This window comes from Melopsittacus undulatus (genome assembly GCF_012275295.1).
Source record: "Melopsittacus undulatus isolate bMelUnd1 chromosome 2 unlocalized genomic scaffold, bMelUnd1.mat.Z SUPER_2_unloc_1, whole genome shotgun sequence".
Classification (NCBI taxonomy): Eukaryota; Metazoa; Chordata; class Aves; order Psittaciformes; family Psittaculidae; genus Melopsittacus; species Melopsittacus undulatus.
In genome coordinates this window covers 33,547-60,927 of record NW_022993931.1, presented here as the reverse complement: position 1 = coordinate 60,927, position 27,381 = coordinate 33,547, and the positions used below count along the sequence as shown (strand labels likewise).

The 27,381-nt window shown below is 48.7% G+C and overlaps 1 protein-coding gene across 1 annotated transcript; it reads right to left on the bottom strand.

The window, feature by feature from the left end:
* Window positions 1-1,279: 1,279 nt before the first annotated feature.
* LOC117438041 (protein phosphatase methylesterase 1) lies at window positions 1,280-26,532 on the bottom strand. Its single transcript, XM_034073400.1, has 14 exons — window positions 26,326-26,532; window positions 16,544-16,637; window positions 14,011-14,103; window positions 12,521-12,578; window positions 11,939-11,990; window positions 9,717-9,871; window positions 9,094-9,184; window positions 8,055-8,120; window positions 7,254-7,386; window positions 6,405-6,534; window positions 5,715-5,759; window positions 5,046-5,110; window positions 4,084-4,151; window positions 1,280-2,434 (listed from the first exon to the last, which is right to left on the bottom strand). The coding sequence occupies exons 1-14, from the start codon at window positions 26,421-26,423 to the stop codon at window positions 2,416-2,418; spliced, it is 1,167 nt and encodes a 388-aa protein (XP_033929291.1). The 5' UTR covers window positions 26,424-26,532; the 3' UTR covers window positions 1,280-2,415.
* Between the last annotated feature and the right edge of the window lie 849 nt (window positions 26,533-27,381).

Sequence of the window (27,381 nt, the reverse complement as noted above, 5' to 3'; positions counted from 1 at the left end):
TGCACCATCCTTCACCCAAACACCATTCACCTCCGCCTGTAGCTCCCTGAAACAGGAGAACAAACCACCACAGCAGCATTAACACCCTTCAGACAGGCTCAAAACGCTTGTGGCTTGACACAGCCAGAAGGAATTCCTCCTCCAGCCCCCCCAGTGCTGCTGCTGTCCCTGTTGTCACCTCTCAGTGCAGCCAGGACTATGGGAGCCCCTGCACCTCCTCTATGGGAGTCAGGGCTGAGCTGGGCACGGAGCAATGTCACATGCAAGAGGCTGTTGAATTCTTTATTGTTTTCCACTCACTTCTCAAATGTTAACAACAAAATAGAATCCGGGGAGCCCAGAGGATTCCGAAGCTGTCATTCATCTTCCAGTGGGGCTTCCTATGGGATACAAAACGGATCTGGTTTTGGTGGTTTAAGAGCTCACAAAGTGGGAAAGCCAATGGAAGGGGGAGAGGCAAAGGAGAGGAGTTTACCACAATGAATCCCTCTAAGCCAGCTCCTCCAAGGTTACTTCAGCACGGAGGAATGTGGCTTTACCAAGAGCATTCATGAGGATAACAACAGGCACATGCTTAACCAGCCTGTGGAGTGAGACTCTGGACATACACATGGCATTATTTCATCTCCAACAGTGTGAGCACAGGAATCATCCGGAAAGGACTTTGCCAATCTTCAGGATAGGGAAAAAGTGCTGCTTTGCACCTCAGCTCCATTGAACCCATCAGCAACTAAACCAGGGTGGACCATTACATCAAGGTGATAGTAAAGTAATGCAGGAATTAACACAGTGACTTACAGAGGGAGGTGCTGGGAGCCAGCAATTGCTCTTTGCACACCTGAGTGCCGATGGGTGACGTGCCAGGAGAGAGGAGAGCTCTCTGGGATGAGGCTTGTCTCTGATCCAGGCATCTCCCACCCTGATGGGTCAGGGATGGGATGCAGAGCAAGGCCACGACCACTGGGTCCAGGGCTCACATGCGAATGAAGCAGAGGAGATGAGGGAGGTCTCCATCAGGGGGAACCCCAAAGTCCAACCAGGCTTTGCCAGCTCTTCACATCATCTCCCTTCACCCACCTGCACCTCTCAAAGGCCAAGAATTCATGACAGCTCTTGTCACAGGACACAGACATCACAGCTCCCAAAATCAGGCCAACAACAGATCTCTGCCTCAGCAAAGCAGTGTTAAACACTGCTTCCATCATACAGCATCGAGGGGTATGGACACAAGGCAAAGGAAAAAAGGGATTTCAGACATCCACTGGCAAACCATTGAGGAAAACTGCTCCAACATGTGTTTGCTTGCTCTTGAGTGATTGCTTTCAGCAACCTGGCAAAGTGTCTGTGGATCATTGAACCCTGAAGCAAAGCTCTCCATGCAACTATGGCATTTACATGGGTATCTGCAAGGCAGGCAGTGAACTGGTCGAGGGTGACAGTGAAAACAAGGTCTTTCCTCCAATACTGGGGAGTACTGGAGCAATGAGCAGCAGCTCCACCTCTGCAGCATCAGGACAGGCCCCAAACTCCTCCAGGGTTTTATTTCATGAGCATCTTCCATTTCTTTCATCCAAAAGGTGCTGATCTCTGCTCAGTTGTGTGTAGCAGCGCGAAGGAGGGAGGCAGGAACACATCCCAGGCCTGTTGAGCATGTTGTTAGTGCTGCTCTTGGGTCTCACCCATAAACCTGAGCCCAGAGGCTCCTGCCTGTTACCTTCTGCAGCAGATGGAGTTATCCAGGATGGTTTTCTCAGCAAGAGCTTGAAATGAGCATTAAGAAAGCTGTAAGACTCGGGAATGGTGCTCAGGGTCCCCCCTCATCTTTTTGGTTTACAGTCCCATCCAGCCTTGCTTAGGGAACAGCATCTGGGCTCTTCCTGCAGCTTAACCCATAAGGTTGGCATTGGTGAGGCAAAACCTGAGCTCCCAATGAAGCCAATTCCTTGTTGCTTTAGGGGAAAGAAACGTGTGTATAAAAGCAAACCTAAGGGGTGCTTCAAAGACGATGATGAGACAATTCCATGGAGAAATCCTGAAGCCTTTGGCTATGCTGCAATGCCCTCGGTGGATCTGGACTGCCAACAGCCCCTTTGCAGTTGGGTCCAAGAAAGCCTGAGAATCGATGGAGTTATGATCAACTACTTGGGATTTCAGGAGGTCTTTCCTTGTGGCAGCAGAGGGGAGCCCACTTCTGAGGGCCTGAAGAGCTTCTCATGGCCTTCAGTTCAAGCTGCTTCCCAGCAAGGAAGTCCCTAAACATTGACACATTCTGGAGAGCTAGTTCTAAGGGGGATGGATCTCACACCAACTTCTCACTGCCGCTGAACTGGAGAGATGAAAGGATATGGATACATCACAGTGGCCTCTGGTGCAGTTTATTTACAACAGGACTCAGTGCTGGAGAACACCAGGGTATTAACAAGCAGGAAACACACTAGGAAGGAAAAAGGAGAGTGGAAGAGAAGTCACACGTTAAACCCAAGGTATTCTCTGCAGATTGACTCTGCAACAGCCTAAATTCAGCTGGTAAACAAGGCCAGAAGAAGTCTATCATGCAGAACAGAACCAGCTTAATTCACTCAATGTAACTTGCAAGCTACACAAGCAGTGAGAAGCACAAAAGCTTAATATGTGGCTTCAAGCACACTCAAGCCACCTCTTTTCCTCCAAGCCTCTTGGTTTAAAGCTGGTTTTGCTAAAACCATAATAGCAGGAGCAAAGGTTTGGACCCTCAAGACAGCATAGCTTGTCAAACACCTGGTGGAGATTCAACATTACACTTTGGTCTTATCCCTCCCCTCACCATTTACACATCAACCTACACCATACCCTTGCATTGATTTCAAATACACAGCCCAGAGTCCTGTATTTCCACTGTTTCATCCCCAAGGACACAGGATAAAGGGGGATAAAAGGAGTAGATCATCCAGCAACACCTCTTTAGCATTGCCACTCCTACAGCATCACACATTTTGGGGCTTTTGGCTTTTGTTGAGGACTTTTTAGCTAAAAGCAGGAAGACTTTTCAGGAGTGCTTAAGAAACTGCTTCAAAACCTGCTTATTTTACCATTCAGCTGAAAGATGATCCCAAAGCAGACGTGCATCTTCTGAGCTTGATTTATGTATTAGTTTAGGGTGTATAACTAAGACTTTGGGTGTTTTTCCAATCAACCTCATCAGCCACAACCTCCTTTTACCATTGTGGCTGCTGGCAGAGACCTGATTTCTCCAGTTCATTCTGATATGGAAACACATGAGGAAGTCTGCAAAGTGAAGCACATCCTTCACTCGTCTAATCCCACCAGCATTTCTTGGCCAGTGTGGTACAAGTTGTTTCCAACACACAGGGCATTGATTACTTAAGTAAAACATTATTGAAACTAAATACCATAAAACTTATAATTCTGCCTTTTGGCAGGCTGATAAGAAGGGTATCAGCATGGGAGGATTCATGGCTCCTATATGCAAGGAAGGAGGTTTCATTAAGACAAGTTAGTCTGTGAGAAGTTTAAAGTTAAAGAAGTTTAAAGAGAATGTGACCTTCATATCATATAGTCATAGAATAGCTTGGGTTGAAAGGGACCTTAAAGCTCATCCAGTTCCAACCCCTGCCACAGGCAGGGACACCTTAGGTGCCCCAAGCCCCTCTCCAGCTTTCCTGCAGCCCCTTTAGGCACTGGAGCTGCTCTCAGAGCTCCCCAGAGCACAGCAGAGGGGCAGGATCCCCTCCCTGAGCTGCTGCTCACGCTCTGGGGGTGCCCCCAGCACACGGGGGGTTCTGGGCTCCAGCGCTCACTGAAGCCGGGTCATGGGGAGCTGCTCCTCACCCAGCACCCCAAGTCCTGCTCCTCAGGCTGCTCCATCCCATCTCCCCCAGCCTGGGTTTATGCTGGGATTGCCCATGTGCAGGACCTTGCATTAATGCCACTGCATTACTGGCTGTGACTCAAAGCTCTTTGGTTACGTGTGCTTTTAGCATCATGCTACAACTCCAGCAACCCACATTGAGAGTCAGTCACAGAGGCAGCAAGAGCTCAGCTCTGCCCAAGGATGGCACAGCTCTAACACACACAGAGCCTCACCACTGGAATCCACCGATGGGCTCTGTAAACCTGTGACGGATCAGGAACGTTGCAACAGCTTCAGCAACCTGAGCAAAGGGGAAAGACATGGGTCAGAAGTTAGAGGGACATGAAGATAACAAGAAATCCAGGTGGTTTTCAAAGCCTGAAGCATTAACAACAACAGATCATGTCCCTGGAGTCCTCTTGAATCAGTGTTTGCCCCTTTAAAACTAACAGCTCTGTATAACATGTTTTTATAGATGAAGCCAAAAGGAACTCCATGCTTCCAGCCTTACTCTGACACTGATCTCCCAATCTGACCAAACTTTTTCACCACCTCTTTCAGTAATGCTTACATCAATGCCTAAGTTTAGCAGGGGAAAAAGGATGTGGTGAGATCATGGAGTAAGTTATTCCCATAAAGGATAAACCTTGACAGTAATAACATTGCTTAGAATGTATATTATATAAGAACTTGGTATGTTTAGATAAAAATCCCTATTTCAGACTGGTGAAGCACAGAAAGGCTGAGTTTTACCCTCACAGAGGTTAGTGTAGAACAAGCTTTGAAACCAGATGTGTTTCCAACCACGGGCTCCACTGGCTGCACCACATTCCTGCTTCTATCATAGGATCATGGAATCAAAAAGTGGTTTGGGTTGGAAGGGACCTTAAAGCTCCTCCAGCCCCAACCCCTGCCACAGGCAGGGACCCCTTCCACTGGAGCAGCTGCTCCAAGCCCCTGTGTCCAACCTGGCCTTGAGCACTGCCAGGGATGGGGCAGCCACAGCTTCTCTGGGCACCCTGTGCCAGTGCCTCAGCACCCTTCAATAGCCAGTTGCCAATGGCCAGTTAAGATGTGCCCAGAATTGCCCCTGAGGTAAGATCTCTGCATCATAGTAAGGAACAGACCCCACTTGCATTTTAAGCTGTGAAGACCATGACTTTTCTAGCTTCAACCCCACAGTGGTGCTGCTCACCTTGTCTGGAGCATCTTCATGGACTGCATGGCCACACTGTGGGAGGACCTGCATCTGAAACTTCCCTGTGGATCAAGAGAGTCATCACTGGAGCTGCTGTTTAAATGACCTGGATTTCTGACAGCAATGGTTTAGACAAGCAGTTTGTGTGTAGACAGAATCTAAAGAATCTAAAACCGATTATTTAGCAACAAACCTCACTAGATCCCACTATATTATGTGGTGAAGAGGGAGCAGGGAAGATACAGAAATCCAGAGCAAATTATATAGTACACACAGCGATTTCCAAAGCCAGAATCAGCTGCTTAATTCATAGAATCACAGAATGGTTTGGGTTGGAAGGGACTTAAAAAGAAGGAAGCCCTCATGATCATTCTGATCCAAGAGAAGTGTGGCAGCTCCATGTCTGGAGCTGAACACTAGGCTCAACAAGAACCATGGCAACAGCCCTTCACAACTCCTGATCCAGCCTTTCCCTTCTCAATTTGCCCACTTTCCCTACAACCACAGACACTTTGGGATGGATGAATTAATGCACATTTGTTTTGATACAGACTGCACCTGGTAAGAGGCCATTCCAGCTCTTCCTCCTGTGTGTACCCATAGCAACAAGCTACCACCCAAAAAGAGCATTACCATAAGGATAGAGTAACAGCATTAAATATTTACCTTGCATCTGTCCAATTGTTAGATCTTTATCCAGCCTGTCAACACCTACAATCACATAAAGAGATGTATTGGAAATATGACTGTCTAAGCAGGGCTTTACTCCTTACTTTGATAGATTTTAACAAAAAGAACATCCCTGACACCCACCATAAGGACATTTCCTGGCTGCACCTCAAGAGAGTAAAGTGACAGGGAAAAATCCCAGTCCAAAATGCAAGAATATATCCCTCCTTACAATTTAAAAGGGTATTTGTCTTGGTTACACACTGTATTTACTATTAAGGAACAAAAAGGGGCTTAGATCTGGCTGCAGAACATCAAAAACTTGGCTTTCAGTTGAAATGAAGTTCAAATCATGCCCAGATAGTAATGGAGGCTGAAGGGCAGCTTGGACCTGTCCTGTTTGCCCCTCTTCCACATCACAGAACAAAACCACCCCTCCAACAGCAGCAATACACAGTATTTCATTATATGCTTGTTTGATACTAGAGGTTGTGAGCTAATTGCAGGTTGGCATGGATTAAATGGATAGTTTTACAGTTCAAGGTATGTAGAGAAGCCAAGGTGGAACAGAGAGGTCTGGTGTTCTTGGGAAAAGGCATAAGCCAAACCCTATTCCCTGAAATCCAAGCAGGACATCACTAAAGTCAACAGGCACTGAAGGTGAACAGGACTGGAAGAGCCACGTACCAGCTAAAAGCAAGAGCTTTGGCGTTGGGCAGCTGAGGAAGAGGTTTGACAAGCCCCTGAACCAGCCATCCCAGTACTTCTCTGTTTTTGCCAGCTCAATTCGCCACGTGTATAAGTGCTCCTTCTTTGTCTGCAGGGAGGAAAGAGAGAGAGCTCTGCATTAGGCATCACTAAAGTAACCCTTGGCCACTTGGAAGTACATCTAGGAAATAACTGGCTCCCTCTGGTGGAGGTGATTCCAACGGGATGAGCCTCCTGGCTCCTAAATGCCTCCCCAGATGAAGCCAAAGTACACGAGTAGGGGACAAGAAAGTGAGCAGGAGCTACACCTATAGATCAAGAGAAGGCTGCAGTATTCAGGGTGCTCAACTTGCTTGGTTTTACTGGCACAAATAGCTTGCAAATGGTCTGAACGTTCACACTTGACTCTCAGGTGACACAGAAATACAAGGGGCTAAGCTGGCCCCAGTGGTTTTCCTCGAGGAATTTACATTCCTGGGTTGCAATCATCTGGATGATCTCCTGAATGCTCCTGTGCCTTGGAAGTGAACAAAATAGCACAGAGACTCAGAACAGAGCATTTCCCATTCAGGCCAGAAGCCTTATTTCAGGTGACACACATTAAATCTGTGAGCAGCTTGGGAAAGGAAACAAAACCCAGGCTTTCAGGTAACAGCCCAAGATAGAACTGGTGGCATGAGATGGAGAAGGAGAACAACGTTCCCAGTATAAAGCTTTCAGTCCCTGGAGTTGCTCCCTTTTATATTATGATCTGGATCACTACAGGTGGCTGCTCTTCATGGGAGCATCATACAAACACAGCTGAAAACACAGCAAGAAGCTTCCTACCTCTGTGTCATCTTCTTTCTTCCTTTTGTTGACAGAGCCTCCCCCTTCCTCATTCTCTTCCTCCTCTTCCTCTTCTTCAATAATACCCTCCACTATGGCTTTAGGACATTCAGGGCTTGCAGCCCCTTCACACCTGGGAAATAAAACCAGGAAGTGATTCCCTGCCAAACAGAGCAGGTTTTAACCTGATGTGTTCAGCAACTTCTCAGATAGTGGCTGAAGAAGTGTTTTCAAGGTTAAAAGTAGCTTTGGATGGGAGATACAGCCATGAGCAGCCATGGGACCAAGTGCCTGTGAAGCACAGGTATCCCAGAGCAATTATCAATGCAAAACAGAGGCAGAAGGTGGTCAAACAATCAACAACAGCTTTACTTCATGGAGTACGAGTATATGTAAAGGCTGTGGATATATCAAGGATTAGAGTGGTACAACCAGGTTACTCTGATCCTCACAACTCACCCCAGATCACTCCCCAAATGCAATAGATAAACGAAGCATTACTAAAAGGGAGCAAAAGAGTCCATACCCAGAAGGTCAGCTTGATTTAGGACATGATTCCTGAACAGGCACCAGACTGACACTTGTTTCTTAACGTGTGCAGAAACCCAATGAATGCACAACCAGCAGCAGTTAAAACAGGGCTCTTGGTGGATTTTTGCTGCTGTTGGCATCAACTGTGATCAAATGGTAAGAAATATGTATTTGCTAGAAGAAATCTTCCATTTCAAGTGTTGTGTGTGACATTGTAAACCAGAAGAGATGATCTTAAGAGCTTTAAAACCAAAACCAAAAACCACCTACTGTTTGACTTGACCGACCATAGACACTCTGGCAGATTCAAGGTTTCTTATCTGTCCACTTTTTACACTAGGGAAGAAATAAAACTAAAATCAGAAGAAGGGCACAAATAATTACTAAATAGGAACTTTCAGGCTCAGAAACAGGAGTAAAACCCTTCTACAGCTCATCATTTCCCCAAAACATCCCATTCTCAGACATTTGCAGTGGTTCATGCTACACAGTGACCTACTAGAACCCCCATTGTCACTGTAACTGTGGATTTAAAAGCACTGGTGGGTAACACTGAAACAGGGTTGTACCCATTTCATTGTAGGGGACAGGGAGAAGTCAGAAACAACGTGGGTATTTGGGAGCAGAAGTGGGCTTGCTGTAGGCCAACCCACAAACGTAACCATGAAACCTCCCCTTTCACATTGAGCAGCCAAAGGTAAAAGTCATTCTTGCTGAATCCTGTTTTCACACATGGGAATGATGTCTCAAGCTTCTGTAAGAGCTGGGACACTTACAAGGAAGCTGCAATTCAGAACATGAGGCTTTCCATTGGCTGGAACTCTTAGAGGATCCTTCTCCAATGCCCAGACAACTCTTCTGGGAAATTAATGACAGGCTGAGAGAGCTGGGCTGGGGCAGCCTGGGCAAGAGAAGGCTCCTGAAGGGGAGACCTGAGAGCAGCTCCAGTGCCTAAAGGGGCTGCAGGAAAGCTGGAGAGGGGGGCTTGGGACAAGGGCCTGGAGGGGCAGGCCAAGGGGAATGGCTTGAACCTGCTCAAGAGAGGGGAGACTGAGCTGAGCTCTGAGGCAGAAGCTGTTCCCTGGGAGGGTGCTGAGGCGCTGGCACAGGGTGCCCAGAGAAGCTGTGGCTGCCCCATCCCTGGCAGTGCTCAAGGCCAGGTTGGACACAGGGGCTTGGAGCAGCTGCTCCAGTGGAAGGGGTCCCTGCTGCAGGCAGGGGTTGGAGCTGGAGGAGCTTTAAGGTCCCTTCCAACACAAACCAGTCTGGGATTCGAAGATTTTGGAGACTACATAAGCTCATGCATTACCTCCACTCAATGGCATTCTCCAGTGACTTGAATGTTTTGGGACGACTCCTTAAGAAGTTCTGCATGCTGTTCAGTGCATCCATGGCTGTACCTAAAACCAAGTACTGTAACTTTATGGCATCTGATGAAATTATTGCCACATCCCTCTACAGAGAACTGGCTCCCAGGGAACACCCTCAGAGAGAGCTGGAGCTCACTGGGGATTTAATGTGTCCTAAGGAAAGCACAACTCAGTACGCCTAAGCCCAAAGTCATACCTGCTCCCACATTAGGAAATTAATACTTGAAGAGACAGGCCATTCAGATAACAAGAGAAGTCAATAATCACTAACCAGACACCATATACCCTATAAAAAGCCACCCTCCTCCTCTCTAACAAGAAAGTATTGCAAAGGAATTACAGGGAAAACAGCAAACTGAGTCCATCTAGGAAAAGCAAAAGGAGGGGTGATAGCAGGAACACTTTTGTGTAGGATGGAATCAGAACTGGATTAAAACTGGGCAAAACCTTCTTTATTTGGGGATTTGGGCATAAAAGACCTATGTGGAAGACAGAACCCCATCCCAGGGCATAGAACACCACCCAATGGGACAAAACCCCATCCAATAGGACACACACTCACCTTCCACCACATCGATCATGCAGAGCCCCAGTAAACTTGGCACCAGGTTTGCTACTGCTGTGTGCACGGCGATGGCCCCCCCCATGCTGTGCCCGATGAGCATGATGGGGGGTGGGAGGTCCCCATACAGAGCTTCCACCACGTTGCCAACATCTCTGCCAAATGAGACCATAGGTTAGTTGGCATCTGTATCCTGAGGTATTCCTGAAGATTCCTATGGTAGGAGGGGATAGTACAGATCCAAGACCCATTCCCAGCTCTCTATCCTGTCTGTATGCTCTGACCCACAGGTAACTGAGACAAATTGATTCTGAGCTTTAAAATCCTTTCCAACCCCAACCACTCCATGAGTCTATGATTTAATGTAGGTACCAATACAGGAAATCATTCAAGCCTATACTGTCCTGAACAATCACATCATTTCTGCTTTTATTAAAGGAAAATGCTCATTTAAGTGCCTTTTAATAAAACAAAGAGCAAGGTCCTGCCCCTGGGTTGGGGCAATCCCAGGTACAGGCTGGGCACAGAAGTGATGTAGAGCAGCCCAAGGAGGAGGAATTGGGCCCAGAACCTCCCTATGTGCTGGGCTGCATCCCCAGCAGTGTGAGCAGCAGGTCAAGGGAGGGGATCCTGCCCCTCTACTCTGCTCTGCTGAGACCTCACTTGCAGCACTGGGTGCACTTCTGGGGTTCCCAACACCAGAAGGACATGGAGCTGTTGGAGCAAGTCCAGAGGAGGCCATGAGGATGCTCAGGGGCTGGAGCAGCTCCTGTATGGAGCCAGGCTGAGAACATTGGGGCTGTTGAGCCTGGAGAAGAGAAGCTGCGTGGAGACCTCAGAGCAGCTTCCAGTGTCTGAAGGGGGCTCCAAGGATGCTGGAGAGGGGCTCTTCATCAGGGACTGCAGTGATAGGACAAGGGGTGATGGGTTCAGACTGAAACAGGGGAAGTTCAGGTTAGAGATAAGGCAGAAGCTGTTCCCTGTGAGGGTGCTGAGGCGCTGGCACAGGGTGCCCAGAGAAGCTGTGGCTGCCCCATCCCTGGCAGTGCTCAAGGCCAGGTTGGACAGAGCCTTGGGTGCCATGGTTTAGTGTGAGGTGTCCCTGCCCATGGCAGGGGTTGGACTGGATGACCTTAAGGTCCTTTCCAACCCAAACCATTCTGATTCTGTGATTGGACATTTACTGAAGTGCACTGTAGTTTAAGACACCCAAATTAGCTTTCCTGCCTAAAAGCATTCAGAGACAGGAGACCTGAGCAGTATTGCAACTGGAAAATGAGTCAAAACCCCAAGGATGACCAGTTTGTTTGTGCTGTCAGACAATATTCCTTGAGGATTTGAGAAGAAAAATGAAACCCAACTATAATTTAAGGCTCCTATTTAAAGTCAGGGATAACTCTCAAGATCATTGCTAAAAGGAGAGAATGGTTTAAAACCAAAAGGAACTTGTTCCCCACCCCCTTCCACCCTCCCCCCAAGTAGTTTTGCTCTCATCATTCCATACAGTGTTTCCTCAGGACACCACCACATCAGGATCTGACAAACCACAAGCAGTAGCAATAAGGCACACAATGGAAGTCAGAATCCATTTCACACATGGCCTCCCCTCAACAAACCAAGTGGATTTGTTCATAGGAAGGTTATAAAACCCGTCATGATTTAATTGTTTCATAGCAAAGAGTCTCTTTGTACCAGCTATGGACATAACAATGTGTTTAACAGTGGGGATTTGCTTTTCTTACAGCTTTGTCAAGAGGGAGATTTGCATCCCAAAGCAGGTCAGGGCAGCCTGAAAGAGCAACTCCCTCTGTGCTTTAAAGTCTCAGTCTGTGCCCCACACTTTGGGGGTGACACCAAACTGGTGATTTCAAGCTAAAATGCCCCAATTGCTCATGCCCAAGGAAAGAAATCCCCTTCTGCTGGTGGTACAGCATGTTGCAGACTTAAAGTGTTCACTGCAATGAAGCCACTGATCTTTAAAGTGAGTTTAAAGCCTGGAGAACATCAGTTGGGAATCTGACTTAGCTGGAAGAGATCTAATTCCAACCAGATTGAAACTGCCCCAAAATGGAAGGAGAAGAAGGGATAACTACCAGACTCATGTGAAATAAAACCACCTTCCAGCTCCCTGAATGGAGGCTGTGTGCCCTCAAGTAGTTTATTGCTCAACAGATAAAGGTTTGTGAACAGAGAAACACTAAAGAGAACATCAGCATCCTTACTTTGCCATAGTCTCTGCAGACAGATCCTCAGGATTCCTCACTTTGGTTTCTCCTGAAAGAACAAGCAGAAGTCAAGTTCACACAAGCTGAAAACCTTCAGAACCCCATAGGATTTAGAGCAGCAACTGTACAAAGCTTTTTGGCACAGTTATTAAGAGCAAGGCTACTACAGTTAACGTGAATAATGAAGAATCCCAGATTTAATAGGAACAGTTGGTACTTTATCATAGGAAACACTCCCTATAATCTTCCATATTTGCAGAGTATCTTAAAACTAAAGAACAGAGCTCATTTCTAATGGTAAAGATCAGCTATGGGTTATGAAACATGAAGGAAAGGCTTGGTAGCAGTATGTGAGAAGGAACAAGTCCATCAGCCTCACACAAAGGCACAGGAGTCTCAGTTTCTAGCATATGAGGATGGATAGCTGCAGAGCTCCCTTTTCCATCCCTGCTTTGCCATAAACATTGGGATGCCTTAAGGATGCTTTTTTAGTCCTTTTAGCATGGATTTGTTACATCTTTAAAATACGAGAGTGTGGAACATGCTTGTTGTGATTTTGGTTTGATTTCTTTCACTTACCATGCCCTCGGAGATCTAGAGCCACAATTCTGCACTGAATCCTGTTAATGATTGCAGCCTGCAAGAGGGGACAAAGAGGATGTCATTTGCAAAGTGCCATCCTTCAGCTACAACAGGATTAACAACAGCAAGCACAGCCTGAAACAGCAGCAAAGGTGACAAACCAAAGTGCAGCAGTGGGATCAGACACCAAAGTAATGCCTCCCCTTCCCCACACCTGCCAAAGCTAAGTCTTGGCTATACAGCAGGGATGAAGATGAAGCAGCAAAGATTCCATTTGCTCCCAGAGAACAGAATGTTACAGTGAGGTTGAAATGTACACAAATTGTTCAGTCCAAAGGGGCTGGGGGGCACAAGTGAGGGATCTTTGTAAAGTAAGGGAGGGTTGCAATCAGATTATGCTCTATTTGTCTCTGACAGCTCCAGTTCTGTAACTTATTTCAGGCATCACAGTGATTAAGTGTTGAAAGGAAGATTCCCATGTTAAGGAATTGTTGATTATTTAAACAGCCCTGCAGGAGTGGGGAAAAGGCATCCATCCAACTAGTGAGCTACAAGCAAGTACCTACAGGCTTAAGCCTTAAATCTCCAGCTTACTAAAGTCCAGCTGTTTCAGGAGACCCAGATCTGCCCCAGTCTCCAGTTCAGGTAGAGTTAAAAATGAACTGTAATTTGGGTCCTATTCAAGACCAGAATTACAGCCCAGTTGGCAAAGTATCTTTCTAATGTGTCTTACATTCTAAGGTGGTTTATGATTACACCAGGATTACTCAGGAATCACGTGGGGAAATCAAGAGCAGTCACTGGTGGCCCTTGTGAAATGTTCATGCTTGTAACTCATTTGAATCTCTGCTTAGAGTCATGTCCAGCCCCATGGCCAAAGGGAATGTATGTGACCCAGCCAAAAGCATGGGGTAGATGTAGACTTCAGCCACTCCTCCATGGAAGTCCTCCTAGAGCATCATGCTGTATGCTCAAAGAGTCCCTGTATTAATAAGGTCCCAAACAAAAATCACACCCTACAAGTGATTTTACTTTACTTGTCATCCTTGAGAGGTTTCCTTCCTTAACTCCCTTCATTTTCCAAAGGGAACGGGGTGGGATGGATGTTTGTTTGGCCAGTCCCCACACTCACTCCCCTACTGACACCACCTCAGTGTTGCTTCAGCACCAAAGGAGATTCCTTGACATGCCAAACAAGGCTTCAGCACACAAAGATAATATTAGGATGAGATAAAGCTGCTGGAATTCCACTGGTAGTCAGGAAAAAGCAGCCTTCTGGAAAATAAATGGGTATGGTATGAAGAGAAATGCCTTGGAAATCCACAGGAGCTATTTAGAAGACCTGAATCAGGTGCAAAACAGACCATGAGAGAGCTCCTGAACTGATTCTCCTGTGGTTAACATAGCTGAGAGGTGAGTTGCCTTCCACATTTAACATGACTATAGTCCCACAGATACCTACTTGCAGGAAGCAGCAGGTTACTTACAGTGAATACAGCCCAGGAAAGAGCAGAATGGCCTCCACCGTGTAAGAGCAGCAGGACAGGCCCCTCCAATCCACTCTTGTAAATTCGAAAAGTGTATGAACAGTTAAGGACATTCCATATTTGAACTTGGCTGAGTCTATTTTAGAGTCTCCAGTACCCAGCAGGGGTTTGTGTCCATCCTGGTGCACCCAAAGCCTGATAGGACAAGAGGAACCAGCCTCAAGCTGCACCAGGGCAGGTTTAGATGGAGCTGAGGAACAATTCCTGCCCCACAGGGTGCTCAGGCATTGGAACAGGCTGCCCAGGGCAGGGCTGCAGGCACCGGCCCTGCAAGGGTTCACAGCCCGTGGAGACGAGGCCTCAGTGCCATGGGGCAGGGGTGGGAATGGTTGGACTGGATGAGCTTAAAGGGCTTTTCCAACCCAGTTCATTCTATGGTTCTATGACTTGTCCTCTTATCAACAGGCACATACAAGCATAACCTGGGCAAAATGTAACTTGATTTAAGCTTCAAGAGTTGTTTTCTTGCTGCCCAGGTCTCCTCTTCCATGTAATCCTCACTGAATGAGGTCTCTTCCAACCTAAACCATTCCATGACTCCATGAAGAACTAGAAGAAAAAGCAAACCATGACCAGCCCTTCGGAGCATGCTTTGATTTGATCTGATTTCTTATTATTTCCAAGGAAAACTGACAGATAAGCCAGGAAATGAGATTTTTAAGGCAACATAATTACTCTCTGGAAAACACACAGCAAAGATGCTTCACCAAAGCAGCTAAAATCCCTTACAGGATATATTTAGATAGAGAAAAATCAGCTGAACCATCACTGAAACCAATGTCACCTAGGAAAAGGTGCAGAAGCGGAAGTCATGAGATGCATATTCAGTGCCCAGGACCGTGACCAACAGATCCAAGACACTTCACCTCCTTCCACTGTTCTCCTGTTCTTGGGGTGAACAAAGGCATTCTGCTGAACCCAACCCTGCTTGTTCTGTTACTGATGAGGCTCTTCATTGGTGTTCTGCAGCTCCCTTTGGATCTGCTGGTGGCAAACAGTTCATGCAGGTGCTCCCTATGGCATTTCAGTTATGCTGTGTCAGCTTAAGCAGTTTCTTCAGCTGGGGTCTGTCCACATGAGAGCTGATGGAATGGTAGCAGGTAGCTGGGGCAGACCAGTGGGCACCAGCTCCACTCATGAATTCAGTACATATCTGTCCACAACCTTTCATACAGGAGCTCAAGCTTCTGTTAAAGGGAGCTGAATACATCCCAAACAACTAAGATTTGCTTAAACCTGGGATGCTTATGGACATCACCTATGCAAATGGGTCCATTATCCTTTTCATTTTACTACTGACGAAGCCTCAGGCGTGTGCACAGCCCTTACATCAAAAGCAGACATGGTGCAAAACATGGAGAATTAATGGGATTAACTGGAAAAATGCCTCTGAACAGAAAATAATGACAAACTGAGCAAAACAACATGGAGAGAGAATTGTCTCATTTCAAATAAGCTGCTGGCATTAGAGAATCAGTTCTAAATTGGCTGGTATTTGGAGGAAAATAGCTTGGAAATTTACCCTTCCTAATGGCCAAGCTAGAATATGCATGCTTAAAAAGGATGCAACTATTAAAACTACAAGGTTGTGTTATTTAAACACTGATTACAATGGTTTTCATGTTGTAATTAGGTCAAGAGACCTGGAAGTACCTCTCAAACCTGCTTTTGCCAGAGCTGTAGGCAAAGGTAAGACTGATGGGAAGCCTTGTCCCAGCACCTGCACACACTACGCTTGTTGGGAAGCTCCCAGGTAGCAAATGGGATGGACATAACAGCAGGTTGAGCACCTAAAAGAGGATGACTGCTACTAACTGGATTAAACTACAACTGAAGAGTAGTGAAGAGTCAGCTTGAAAAGAAGTATAGAAGAAATATGAATGTTTGCAAAGGAAGCAGAGACCTTGGAGATGAAACCACTGCAGTCAAACTTGGTTTGATGCTGCCAGAAGACTATTATGGCAGCAACTCCTCCACCTTGGTCAGAGCAAGAAGTTCCCCAGTCTGCACATAAGCCAGTGGACTGATAATCTGAGGAGGGACTCACTGCTTGGGTGTGTATATATGGGAACTCACATGCTGCTTCCTCTGTGTCATTTGTGTTAGTGGGAGCAGGGTGAGTGTTTCCCATACAATCAGATCATAGAATCATCATAGGTTTGTGTTGGAAGGGATCTTAAAACTCATCCAGCTCCAACCCCTGCCATGGGCAGGGACCCCTTCCACTGGAGCAGCTGCTCCAAGCCCCTGTGTCCAACCTGGCCTTGAGCACTGCCAGGGATGGGGCAGCCACAACATCCTCACTGACAGTTTAGAAGGGACAGCTCTAGTTACTGATTGCTGCAAAAGAAGAAATGAAAGATGAATAGTGGTACATTAAAAAGTTGAAAAGAACCCCAATAAACTAAATAACACATAAAACTGCTCCTGTCCCTCAGAATAAGAACAAACTCCATCTGGAAAAAAAGGATATATCCTTGCCAGTCTCGTTTTCTACCACGACATCCTCCATAGATTCAAAGTACTGGCTCCAAAGCACTGGTGAAAAGTCACGTTTCCTTCCAGGGCTGCAAGACAAAAAACATCAGTAAGTCATTCATTTAAATACAGGTGTCATTAGATTCACTGAAGAGAACACAGCAGTTACACACCAGTGGACTGGAAGCAAATGATGTGTTAGTGAAATTCCCATACAACTACAATATCAGTGTTGCTATGATCACTAAGGAAATCCTCCCTTTCTTTCCCACCTGTCACTCCTGCTGAGGAGATCACAAAGATGCACAGGGTAAATAGTGAAGACACAGAGGGAAGAGTATTTATCCTGTAAAGTAATACCAAGGAAGACTGGACCATGGTGTTTTACACTACACAGACCTCAGCCAAGGGAAAAGAAGAACAGGGCACACAGTGATGCTGTCCCTGTACAACCTCCCCCTCTGCAGCCACAGATCAGCTGCCCCAAAACAGAGCTAAAGTCATTAAATCACAGAATCCCAGCCTGGTTTCAGTCAAAGGGACCTTAAAGCTCCTCCAGCCCCAACCCCTGCCAGGGCAGGGACCCCTTCCACTGGAGCAGCTGCTCCAAGCCCCTGTGTCCAACCTGGCCTTGAGCACTGCCAGGGATGGGGCAGCCACAGCTTCTCTGGGCACCCTGTGCCAGCACCTCAGCACCCTCCCAGGGAACAGCTTCTGCCTCAGAGCTCAGCTCAGTCTCCCCCTCTCTTGGGCAGGTCAAGCCATTCCCCTTGGCCTGGCCCTCCAGGCCCTTGTCCCAAGCCCCTCTCCAGCTTTCCTGCAGCCCCTTTAGGCACTGGAGCTGCTCTCAGCTCTCCCCTTCAGGAGCCTTCTCTTGTCCAGGCTGAGATGAAGAAAACACCCTTCTATTTAATGGTCCTGCTCTAGCCTTACAGCAAGCCTGATGCTGGCATGACTTGGAGTGCTCAGGAACTCAGGAAACCATCCTAAATTTATGACTTACCCCATGAATCACAATGGAAGGAAAAAGAGTAAGTCCCATTCAGAAGTCACCTTGACACCACAGCACTGAAAAGCAGAGTGCCAGCTATTTGCTAATGATTACTATTAGCATCCGTGTATTGCTTGTAAGATTACAGCTTTCCTATAAATCTCTTGGTTATAAAAGCAGGATCACTCCACTGGAGAGTCAACCTGTTCCAAAGGCTGAGTGGCTGCAGAACAGCTATGGAGAGAGCTGAGCACTGTGTTACATAGAACCAACTTAGGAACACCGGTGAGAGCAGAATACATAAAAGCCATCATGTTGAAGTCAGCATCAGCAGTGTGATCTAATCACAGCTCAGGATTCATGGAATTTACTGCAATGGTTAAAACTTGACCATACTTGTAAGCAGATTTCTATTTCAATATAGTATGCAGGACAACATCAGGATTGTGAAGGAAAAGAACAGGGTTACATTAACTCAGGATGTGCTCCCAGATCTGTCCTTTAACTATAATGACCATGAGAAAAGCATTACAGAATAAAAAGACCAATGAACACTTTGGGGCCAGAGAAGGGAATGGAGCTGGAGCAGGGCCTGGAGCCCAAGGGTGATGGGGAAGGGCTGAGGGAGCTGGGGGGTTCAGATGGAGAAGAGAAGGCTCAGGGGGGACCTGATGGCTCCCTCCAAGTGCCTGCAGGAGGATGGAGCCAGGAGGGGCTGGGCTCTGCTCCCAAGGAACAAGGGATGGGACAAGAGGAACCGGCCTCAAGCTGCACCAGGGCAGGTTTAGATGGAGCTGAGGGAACAATTCCTGCCCCACAGGGTGCTCAGGCATTGGAAACAGGCTGCCCAGGGCAGGGCTGCAGGCACCGGCCCTGCAAGGGTTCACAGCCCGTGGAGACGAGGCCTCAGTGCCATGGGGCAGGGCTGGGAATGGTTGGACTGGATGAGCTTAAAGGGCTTTTCCAACCTGGATGATTCTAGGATACTATGTTCTTAGAGTGACTCAGAAAATATACACTCATGGAATGGTTTGAGTTGGAAAGGACCTCAAAGCTCCTCCAGTTCCAACCACTGCCAGGGGCAGGGACCCCCTTCCACTGGAGCCCCTGTGTCCAACCTGGCCTTGAGCACTGCCAGGGATGTTCTTCCTGATCTACACCATTCTCTGAAAGGCTCAGGTTGGAATGTGATATTTTTCCTTTAATCTGAGTATGAGATTAGGCTGCAGCACTAACACAGACTAATGTTCTCTGGCTTGGGGTAGGTGTGTGACATCCCATTTACCTGGAATTTGACAGGAACAGCACTGAGGTCTGGAAACCCACAGAAGTGAATCGGGACCATTCAGGGGGTGGTTGGTTTCTGTTTCAGGGGAAACAGGAGCTTTGTTTCTACCCATCTGAAGAGCTTTGCCTGTTCTTTGCTACTTCTTTAGGGAGCCAGGGATTCAGGAGGAACTTCCTTCCACAGGGATTGCTTCCCTGTAAAGGTTTTCACCCCCATGCCAAGGCTTGATTTCTATATTCTCTGCTGCCTGCCTCCCCCAGAAGAGATGAAGTGCAAAAAGGCTGTTCCAACGGTGCTCTGTTACTCATCCTGTATCCTGGGCTCCAATGGAGCCTAATTATGTTACTGCCAAAATTAAGCACTACTCTTTTAGCCTCGCTGACTGACTGTGAGCCTGAGAAACAGCTTCTGCAGCAACTGAGTCATCAGGCAAATCCTGATTGCAGAGCCTTTTGTTAGCAATGGGGATGCAAGGAGAGGGCACAGCTGCACCTTTCATAGAGTCACAGAATGGGTTGGGATGAAGGGAGCTGAAAGCCCATCCAGTTCCAACCCCTGCCACGGGCAGGGACCCCTTCCACTGGAGCAGCTGCTCCAAGCCCCTGTGTCCAACCTGGCCTTGAGCACTGCCAGGGATGGGGCAGCCACAGATTCTCTGGGCACCCTGTGCCAGCGCCTCAGCACCCTCCCAGGGAACAGCTTCTGCCTCAGAGCTCAGCTCAGTCTCCCCTCTCTTGGGCAGGTTCAAGCCATTCCCCTTGGCCTGGCCCTACAGGCCCTTGTCCAAAGATGCCAGCACAGAAATGCTCTGGAAAGGGTTAAGCAGTGAACAGGTTACATCCTGCTTCCAGATTGTCACTATTAGAGGACTGGCATCTCCAGAGGCTGCATCCTCAGCACTGTTACATTCAGGACAGGCAGCTTCCATTAGCTCATCACAGAGAACAGGAGCATCTTCCAGAGCTCCTTCCACAGCCCCTGTGACAACAGTGCCATGATTCAACTGGGCTTTGAGCACAAAGGATCAGTCCTGCTTGCTTCGAAGCCCACATTTGCCTGTTCTCTACAATACTCATGACTATACCCCCATCTTGCCTGGTCCATGTAGTTTTCAAGCTGAGACTCCTGCTCTATTGACTGTCCCCTTGCCTGGAAGCCATCCCAGCGTCGATCATGCGCTCCCTCCGTACCATTTCTGGTTCTTGCTGGAGATGGAGAGAGCTGCCCACAGCTTGGATCATTTCCCTTCTCCAGTTTGAATAGGCAGGATGTGCAGTTAGCAACAACAAATTTCATCACCAGTATAGATGCGGTGTTCCACTGCAGGCAGCCTTTGCTGCAGCATGTTACAGCTGGTGTAGGTTGGACTGTCCTGAGCAACTGCAGGTGATTAGGAAATGTTGTCATCGTCCTGGTTACAGCCCTTGCAACATGATCCATAAATGTGGTAAACATCAGGAGCTCCCTGGTAACCTGGGACTGTGAGAGCAGGAAGTTTGTAAGTGGACTCTGTTTAAGGGAGGCAGAACATGGGAAATCCTCAAGCAAGTTGCTGGGAGATGAAGAGTTGTGGTGGTGGGAGTGAGGGCAGAGGAGGCCATGGGGATGCTGTGAGGGCTGGAGCAGCTCTGCTCTGGAGCCAGGCTGAGAGAGCTGGGCTGGGGCAGCCTGGACAAGAGAAGGCTCCTGAAGGGGAGAGCCCAGAGCAGCTCCAGTGCCTAAAGGAGCTGCAGGAAAGCTGGAGAGGGGCTTGGGACAAGGGCCTGGAGGGCCAGGCCAAGGGGAATGGCTTGAACCTGCCCAAGAGAGGGGAGACTGAGCTGAGCTCTGAGGCAGAAGCTGTTCCCTGGGAGGGTGCTGAGGCGCTGGCACAGGGTGCCCAGAGAAGCTGTGGCTGCCCCATCCCTGGCAGTGCTCAAGGCCAGGTTGGACACAGGGGCTTGGAGCAGCTGCTCCAGTGGAAGGGGTCCCTGCCACAGGCAGGGACCCCTAGAGAAGGACAGGTAAGTCTCTTTTCACCCATTTCAATGCAGTAATAGGTGCTGGTTTATTACAAACTACTGAAACATGTGTTAATCTTTTAGCAGTGAATTAGGAAAAAGACATTAACACTTTATTATGGCTGAGAATCCTCAGTATAAATGGCAAAAGGTCATTTTCAGAACAAATAATCTCAAGAGTAATCTCAAACAATGGTTTTAAGAGAGCATCCTGGCTTGTAACTTGTCTTTCTGGCCAAGGATCACTGAAGCTTGAGAAACCTCAGTGCTGTAGTAAATGATTTTCCTATTTCCCTATAGCAATCTTATTTACCCCACTCTCTCCTTCTTATGATCTGCTTTCAACCCCAGCACAGTCATGATAACACCATCTGCCTGGTTGATAAAGAAGGGAAGAGTAAAAAGAGAGTGTCTAACATGATACTAAGAGGTGCACTGCATTTAAATGCTTGCACTGCATGCAAAGCATTTAGCCATGGAAAAATCAGCTTGCCAGCACTGTTGGATATTAAGTTTAAACCCATTTGAATGGCCCTTCCTTCAATTCCAGAAATTCAAGGTGTAGAAATAAAACAGATTCATAAACATGAGATGCTCAACACAGAAAAATAAAGAGGATGTTTTAGTTTATTTTTATTCCCTGTGAAAGTGTGAATTTTAAGGACTATTTCACTATAGGCTTTTGTATTTGTAGCACCATAAATCACACTCCTTTTTCTCTGTACAACAAATCACATTCTCTCGTGGTGGCCTGACTATGGAATCTTACACTTGATTGTATTCAAGTGAATCTTAATAAGGCTAAACTTAGCTAAGAGTAAGCTAAACCTAGGTAGAAGTAACTTGAAATGAATGCAGAGCACACACAAGCAGCCACACAGAACTGCAGCCCACAAGCTGAGTAGAGGGTCAGTCACACCCCCAAAATAATACAGTCCTGCTGAGATGTATGAATGAAGTCCTCCTCTACAAACGTAGATGAAATGGTCTTTCCAGTTCACAGCTGTGTGAAAGCCACTGTTGAAGCTGCACATCCAGGTTTGGGCACTGCTGAACAACAATAAATCACAGCTTAGGATCACAGCAGAGATCAGAGATGCTGCAGGGAGAATAAAAGGCAAAGGAACAAAGTACCGAGGCTGCAGGCTGGTTGTGTTCAGAAGCAAGGGTCTGGATGATGCTGACATCCAACCACAGGTGTCTCCTGTGAGACTCTTCACCAGCGAGAAGTAAATGAGCCAACCACACAAAGGCAGGTTGAGGGTTCAGTCCCCTGCATTCCGGGCATACAACTGCACTGATTAAGGATCAGAGGCAAAGCTCTTGCCACACCAGCATCCATCACCTTTGTTGATCTTCAGACAGATACTGGAGCTCTCGTTCACACTTAGGAAGGATGGTCAATACCATTTAAAAAGGCACCTCGGCACCCTTCAGAATTCTCTTCCATCTTTGCTTTGCATCAACAGCCATGAAACAGCAAAACTTCACCTGTATTCCATCCAGTCCTTGTCACCTTTTCACCCAAGTCACAAAGCCAGGTTGGACACAGGGGCTTGGAGCAGCTGCTCCAGTGGAAAGTGTCCTGCCTGTGGCAGGGGTTGGAACTGGAGGAGCTTTAAGGTCCCTTCCATCACAAACCACTCTGTGATTCCATGATAAGTCTCTCTGGATGCAGGTGTGTTCATGTCACACAACTGGAACATCATCCATAAAGGGATTTACTAAATGTCAGAGTAGTAAAGCAAAAATACAACTGCACTACACGACTGCAAAGTGCTCCTGAGCCCTGCAGCTTTGAAAGCAAAGGACAAGGGAATTCTTGCTCCTTAACAGCAACACTGCATTTCATACCAATGCTTTCAAACATACTGAAAGGAAGAAGAGGGTTACAGCATTATAGGACTGTAGGAAATAAACCTCTTTCTATAATCATTTCCCTAACAGAAAGTGTTCAAAAACCCTCAAACACTGGCAAGATACAAAGCTTTACATAAATTCCTGTATAGGATTAGCAATAACAAGCACTGCATGAGCAGAAATACCCTACAGGTGTACAATGACAGATGTCCATCATCAAACCCATTCTAAGATCCTGGAAGTGCTCATTAGAAGTTGCTTGTTTACCTGTGCTAAGTGAAGCAACAAATACCATGAGGGCTTTGCCAGTGCCTCATTCAGGCAGGAATTGAACAGCCTTTACTTTTGTCTTATTTCTAATAGGAATTAGCACCAGGATGTGAGAACACATCCCACAGCAGGGCAGCACTTCGCAATGAGACAGCCAATTAGATGCACATGAAAAACCCATCACCTCCTTCCGCTTTACTGCCTCTCGAGGTCTCATAGCATGGATCCCCCTACACCACAGGCCCTTGTCCCAACCCCTCTCCAGCTTTCCTGCAGCCCCTTTAGGCACTGGAGCTGCTCTCAGGTCTCCCCAGAGCACAGCAGAGGGGCAGGATCCCCTCCCTGAGCTGCTGCTCACGCTCTGGGGGTGCCCCCAGCACATGGGGGGTTCTGGGCTCCAGCGCTCACTGAAGCCGGGTCATGGGGAACTGCTCCTCACCCAGCACCCCAAGTCCTGCTCCTTGGGGCTGCAACAGGATTTTCATACTGTTTAAGGCCACCTTAGCACCAGTGTTGAATGGTTTTACATTTATTATTATTTAGGAATACCTCACTCACCAAGCCATGTGTCATGGTTTATGGTGCCACAGGTGTATGCACACTGTATGGAAAGAATTAGGTGGGTGCTGACAGAGTTTACAGTGAACTGAACACGTAAAAAGCACATTGAAAACTGCACAACATAACCACAAGGGATAATACTCTAAAGTTAAATGGGATAAAACAAGAGGAAGAAACAAGAACTTTATTTCTTCCCTTAGAAATACTGTGGGTTTGCAGACTGTGCACAGCATAAGGGTCGGTTTGGTTAACTCTGAACAGAGCCAGCAGAATTAAACAGTCTATTGAACATTAAATCTAGCCTTGTATGCACAGTCCTGTGAAACACAAGACTCCACAACACAAATGGGTGGTTTAGTGGCTTGGTTTTAACCCCTTGGTTTGATACATCAGGAAATGGAGCCCCCAAGTCCCAGCTCTCAGTTTCAGATACCCAAGAGATACAGGAGAGGACACAGCAGCTCTGAGAGGGGAACCACCTCCAAAAGCCATCCAAAACCTCTTCTTGCTACTCTCCATGCCTATTTCTCTACTAACAGTACAAATTAATCCTTAAATACAACTTTATTGCCTAGCCTCAAAGCCGTGTCATTAAACACACGAAGCTTAGCTATAAAATAATTCATATTAAAGGCAGTATTTGATGAAGATGTGTTAGTATTAGCTCATATACCTACGACATCAATTGCATTACATCTCTCCAAGTACCATACAAATAATAAGGTGTGAAATAAAGGTTTTAAACTATGTTTTAAGGAGAGGAGAAGCGGTCCTCTCCCATCCATAAATACTAAAGAGCTTATTTCAGTCCCAGCCCTGTAGCTGCCTTTTCCATCGGTTCTTTCAGTTATCTGATTCCATGCACCAAGGCAAAGGAGATTTCCTATAGGAATTGGAGGGTATTTTTATCCTCCAAATAGAGCACTTTGTGTCGTGCTGCTCACACACGGACCTCACAGAGGGTGATGAGGAACACCTCCAGAGGAACAACCCCATGTTGTTGGGACAATCCAGACCTCACATTCCATACTGTAACAATGAGCATTGATCAAAAAGTCACCCAGTCCTGCAAACACCTTTTCTTTAGGTGTAATCAATCCTCCATGTCTCTGCCATTCTGCTTAAACCTACACGTTGGCACAGGGCTCTCAGTGTGTTCTGTCCCAGCTCTCCTGAGCTCAGCTCCCCATGATTACTGCCAGCTTCCTTCACTTTGCACTGCAACTTCCATCTCTGCAACCAAGCCATAGCCCTGCTGCAAGGAATTCTCTACTATGAGGGTGCTGAGGCGCTGGCACAGGGTGCCCAGAGAAGCTGTGGCTGCCCCATCCCTGGCAGTGCTCAAGGCCAGGTTGGACACAGGGGCTTGGAGCAGCTGCTCCAGTGGAAGGGGTCCCTGCCCGTGGCAGGGGTTGGAACTGGAGGAGCTTTAAGGTCTCTTCCAACCCAAACCATTCCATGATTCTATGATTATCTTGCTCTCCTTTTACCACAACCAGGCACCTGCTTGGAAGGATGAGGTTCTCCTCACACCTTTGGAAGTGAAGTCACTACATTCCTTCAAAGCCATCCCATTTCCAGCCCCTCTGACTCAGTGTTAGAGCTGTTCTTCTCCAGTCAGCCCTTTCTAGGACTAGACACTTGTCAATCTTCTCTCAGTTTCTAACACACATAAAGCATATGACAGCTGCATTGGACTATCCCAGATTTCCCATCATCTGAAGCAGGGATTTCAGTCACTCGGCAGAGCTCACCTCCCGTACAGCTTCATGTAAGTGCCTGCTGCTGAGGAGTAACACTTAAATACACCTCTCCCCCAACCCTCAGCATCTTCAGGTACCCCCCAGCCAAACCACGACCCCTTGGATCCTCCCTTCAAACACAGATGGCAAAAGGACTGGGAGAAAAGAGCTGCTGAAGAGCATCCCAGCCCCCCCAGCACTCTTCATGCAGTGACACCTTTGCCTGCTCCATCACCAAGGCAAGGAGGCTGCAGAAGCCAGGTCCTGGTGCTGTTATGGGGGAGCAGGGTCAGACTGGTCCTTCCCATCGTGTCAGCATCCAGGACACCCACCATGCTGCCACCCTAACCCCCCCAAGCAATCAGCACCGCAGCCCCTTAGCCTTCCCAGCAATGTGCATCCCACCCCCTAAAGCATCCCATAGCTCTGCTAAGGACAGAGCCCCCCCAACCTGCCCACACATGGGGGACCCTCTCCCCTCAGCTGCCACCTTCCACAGAGGATCCCCCGCTCCTAAAACATCCCCAGTAATGGGGGGGGACCTCCAATGACCTCCCCTCTCCCCAGACACCCCAATAACAAGCACACACCCCTCCAGACCGCCAGGAATGAGCACCATTCCCTCCAGATCCCCATAAAATGGGCATCCCTCCCTCCAACCCCCCCAAACCACCTCCCCTCCCTCCAGACACCCCAATAACGAGCATCCCCCTCTCCAGAACCTAATAACAAGCACCTTTCCCACCAGAACCCCCAGTAACGAGCATCCCCCTCTCCAGACACCCCAATAACGAGCATCCCCCTCTCCAGAGCCCCTAATAACAAGCACCATTCCCACCAGAACCCCCAGTAACGAGCATCCCCCCAGACACCCCAAAACGACCATGCCTCCCCCCCAAACACCCCAATAACGAGCACCCCTCCCTGCAGACCCCCAAAACGACCTCCCCTCTCTCCACATCCCCCATTAACAACCCCCTAGCCCCAATTAAACAGCGATCCCACAGGCCCCCGGTACCGAGCCCCCCTCCATCCCCGCAGCCGCCGCTCCCTTCCCCCACCTACCCCATGCGCATCTTGGAGCCGGACTGGCCTCCACCGCCGGGCAGCGGGGGCCGCGGGGGGAGCCGGCCGAGGTGCAGCTGCTTCTCCAGAGCCGACATGAGGGCGGAGGAGGCGGAACGAGGCACAAGGACACACCGCGGACCCCCCCTCGGAGCCCGGCCACCGTCAACCCCCGCTCCGCACCACCGGAAGCGGCCTCCCCTCACAGCGCCGCCGCGCGGCACCACCACAGCGCGGCCCGCCCCCCCTGCGGGCACCCGTAGCGCGCTCCCGGGGGGTTGTGGGTAATGTAGTCCGTGTCCCTATAAAGGGCTATGGGAAGCGGTGCATGATGGGAGTTGTAGTCCCGGAAGTGCGGCCCTGAGGAGGCGCGGCCGCTCCCGCTCAGGCGGCGGTTGCCGGGCGGGCTGAGGCACAGCGGGATGAGGCAGAAGAGGCCGAGGGCGAGCGGACCGGCGGGGAGCGGCCGGAGGAGGGGAGGTCAGGGGGCGACCGGGGGGAAGTGGGGGGGAGACCGGAGGGGAGGGACGGGCACCGGAGGGGAGGTTGGGGGGGCACCGGAGGGGAGGGACGGGCACCGGAGGGGAGGTTGGGGGGGCACCGGAGGGGAGGGACGGGCACCGGAGGGGAGGTGGGAGGGGGGACCGGGGGGAGGTGGGGGGGGCACCGGGGGGGAGACGGGCACCGGAGGGGAGGCGGGGGGGGGGGGATCGGGGGGGGAGAGCACCGGAGGGGAGGTGGGGACGGGACCGGAGGGGAGGTGGGGACGGGCACCGGAGGGGGGGGGGACGGGCACCGGGGGGGAGGTCGGGGGGGCACCTGGGGGGGGGGAGAGGGCACCGGAGGGGTGGAAGGGAAGTGGTGTGGGACGAGGGTCAACGCGGAGTCGTGCGGGGCTGTGGTCGGGAAGTGAGGGGCTCGAGGCGCAGCTGTCAGAGGTGTTGGTGCGGATTTAACGTGGTTTGTAAGGAGTCATGGGATGAGCTGGGGTGGAAAAGCCCTTTAAGCTCATCCAGTCCAACCATTCCCATCCCTGCCCCATGGCACACACGGGCT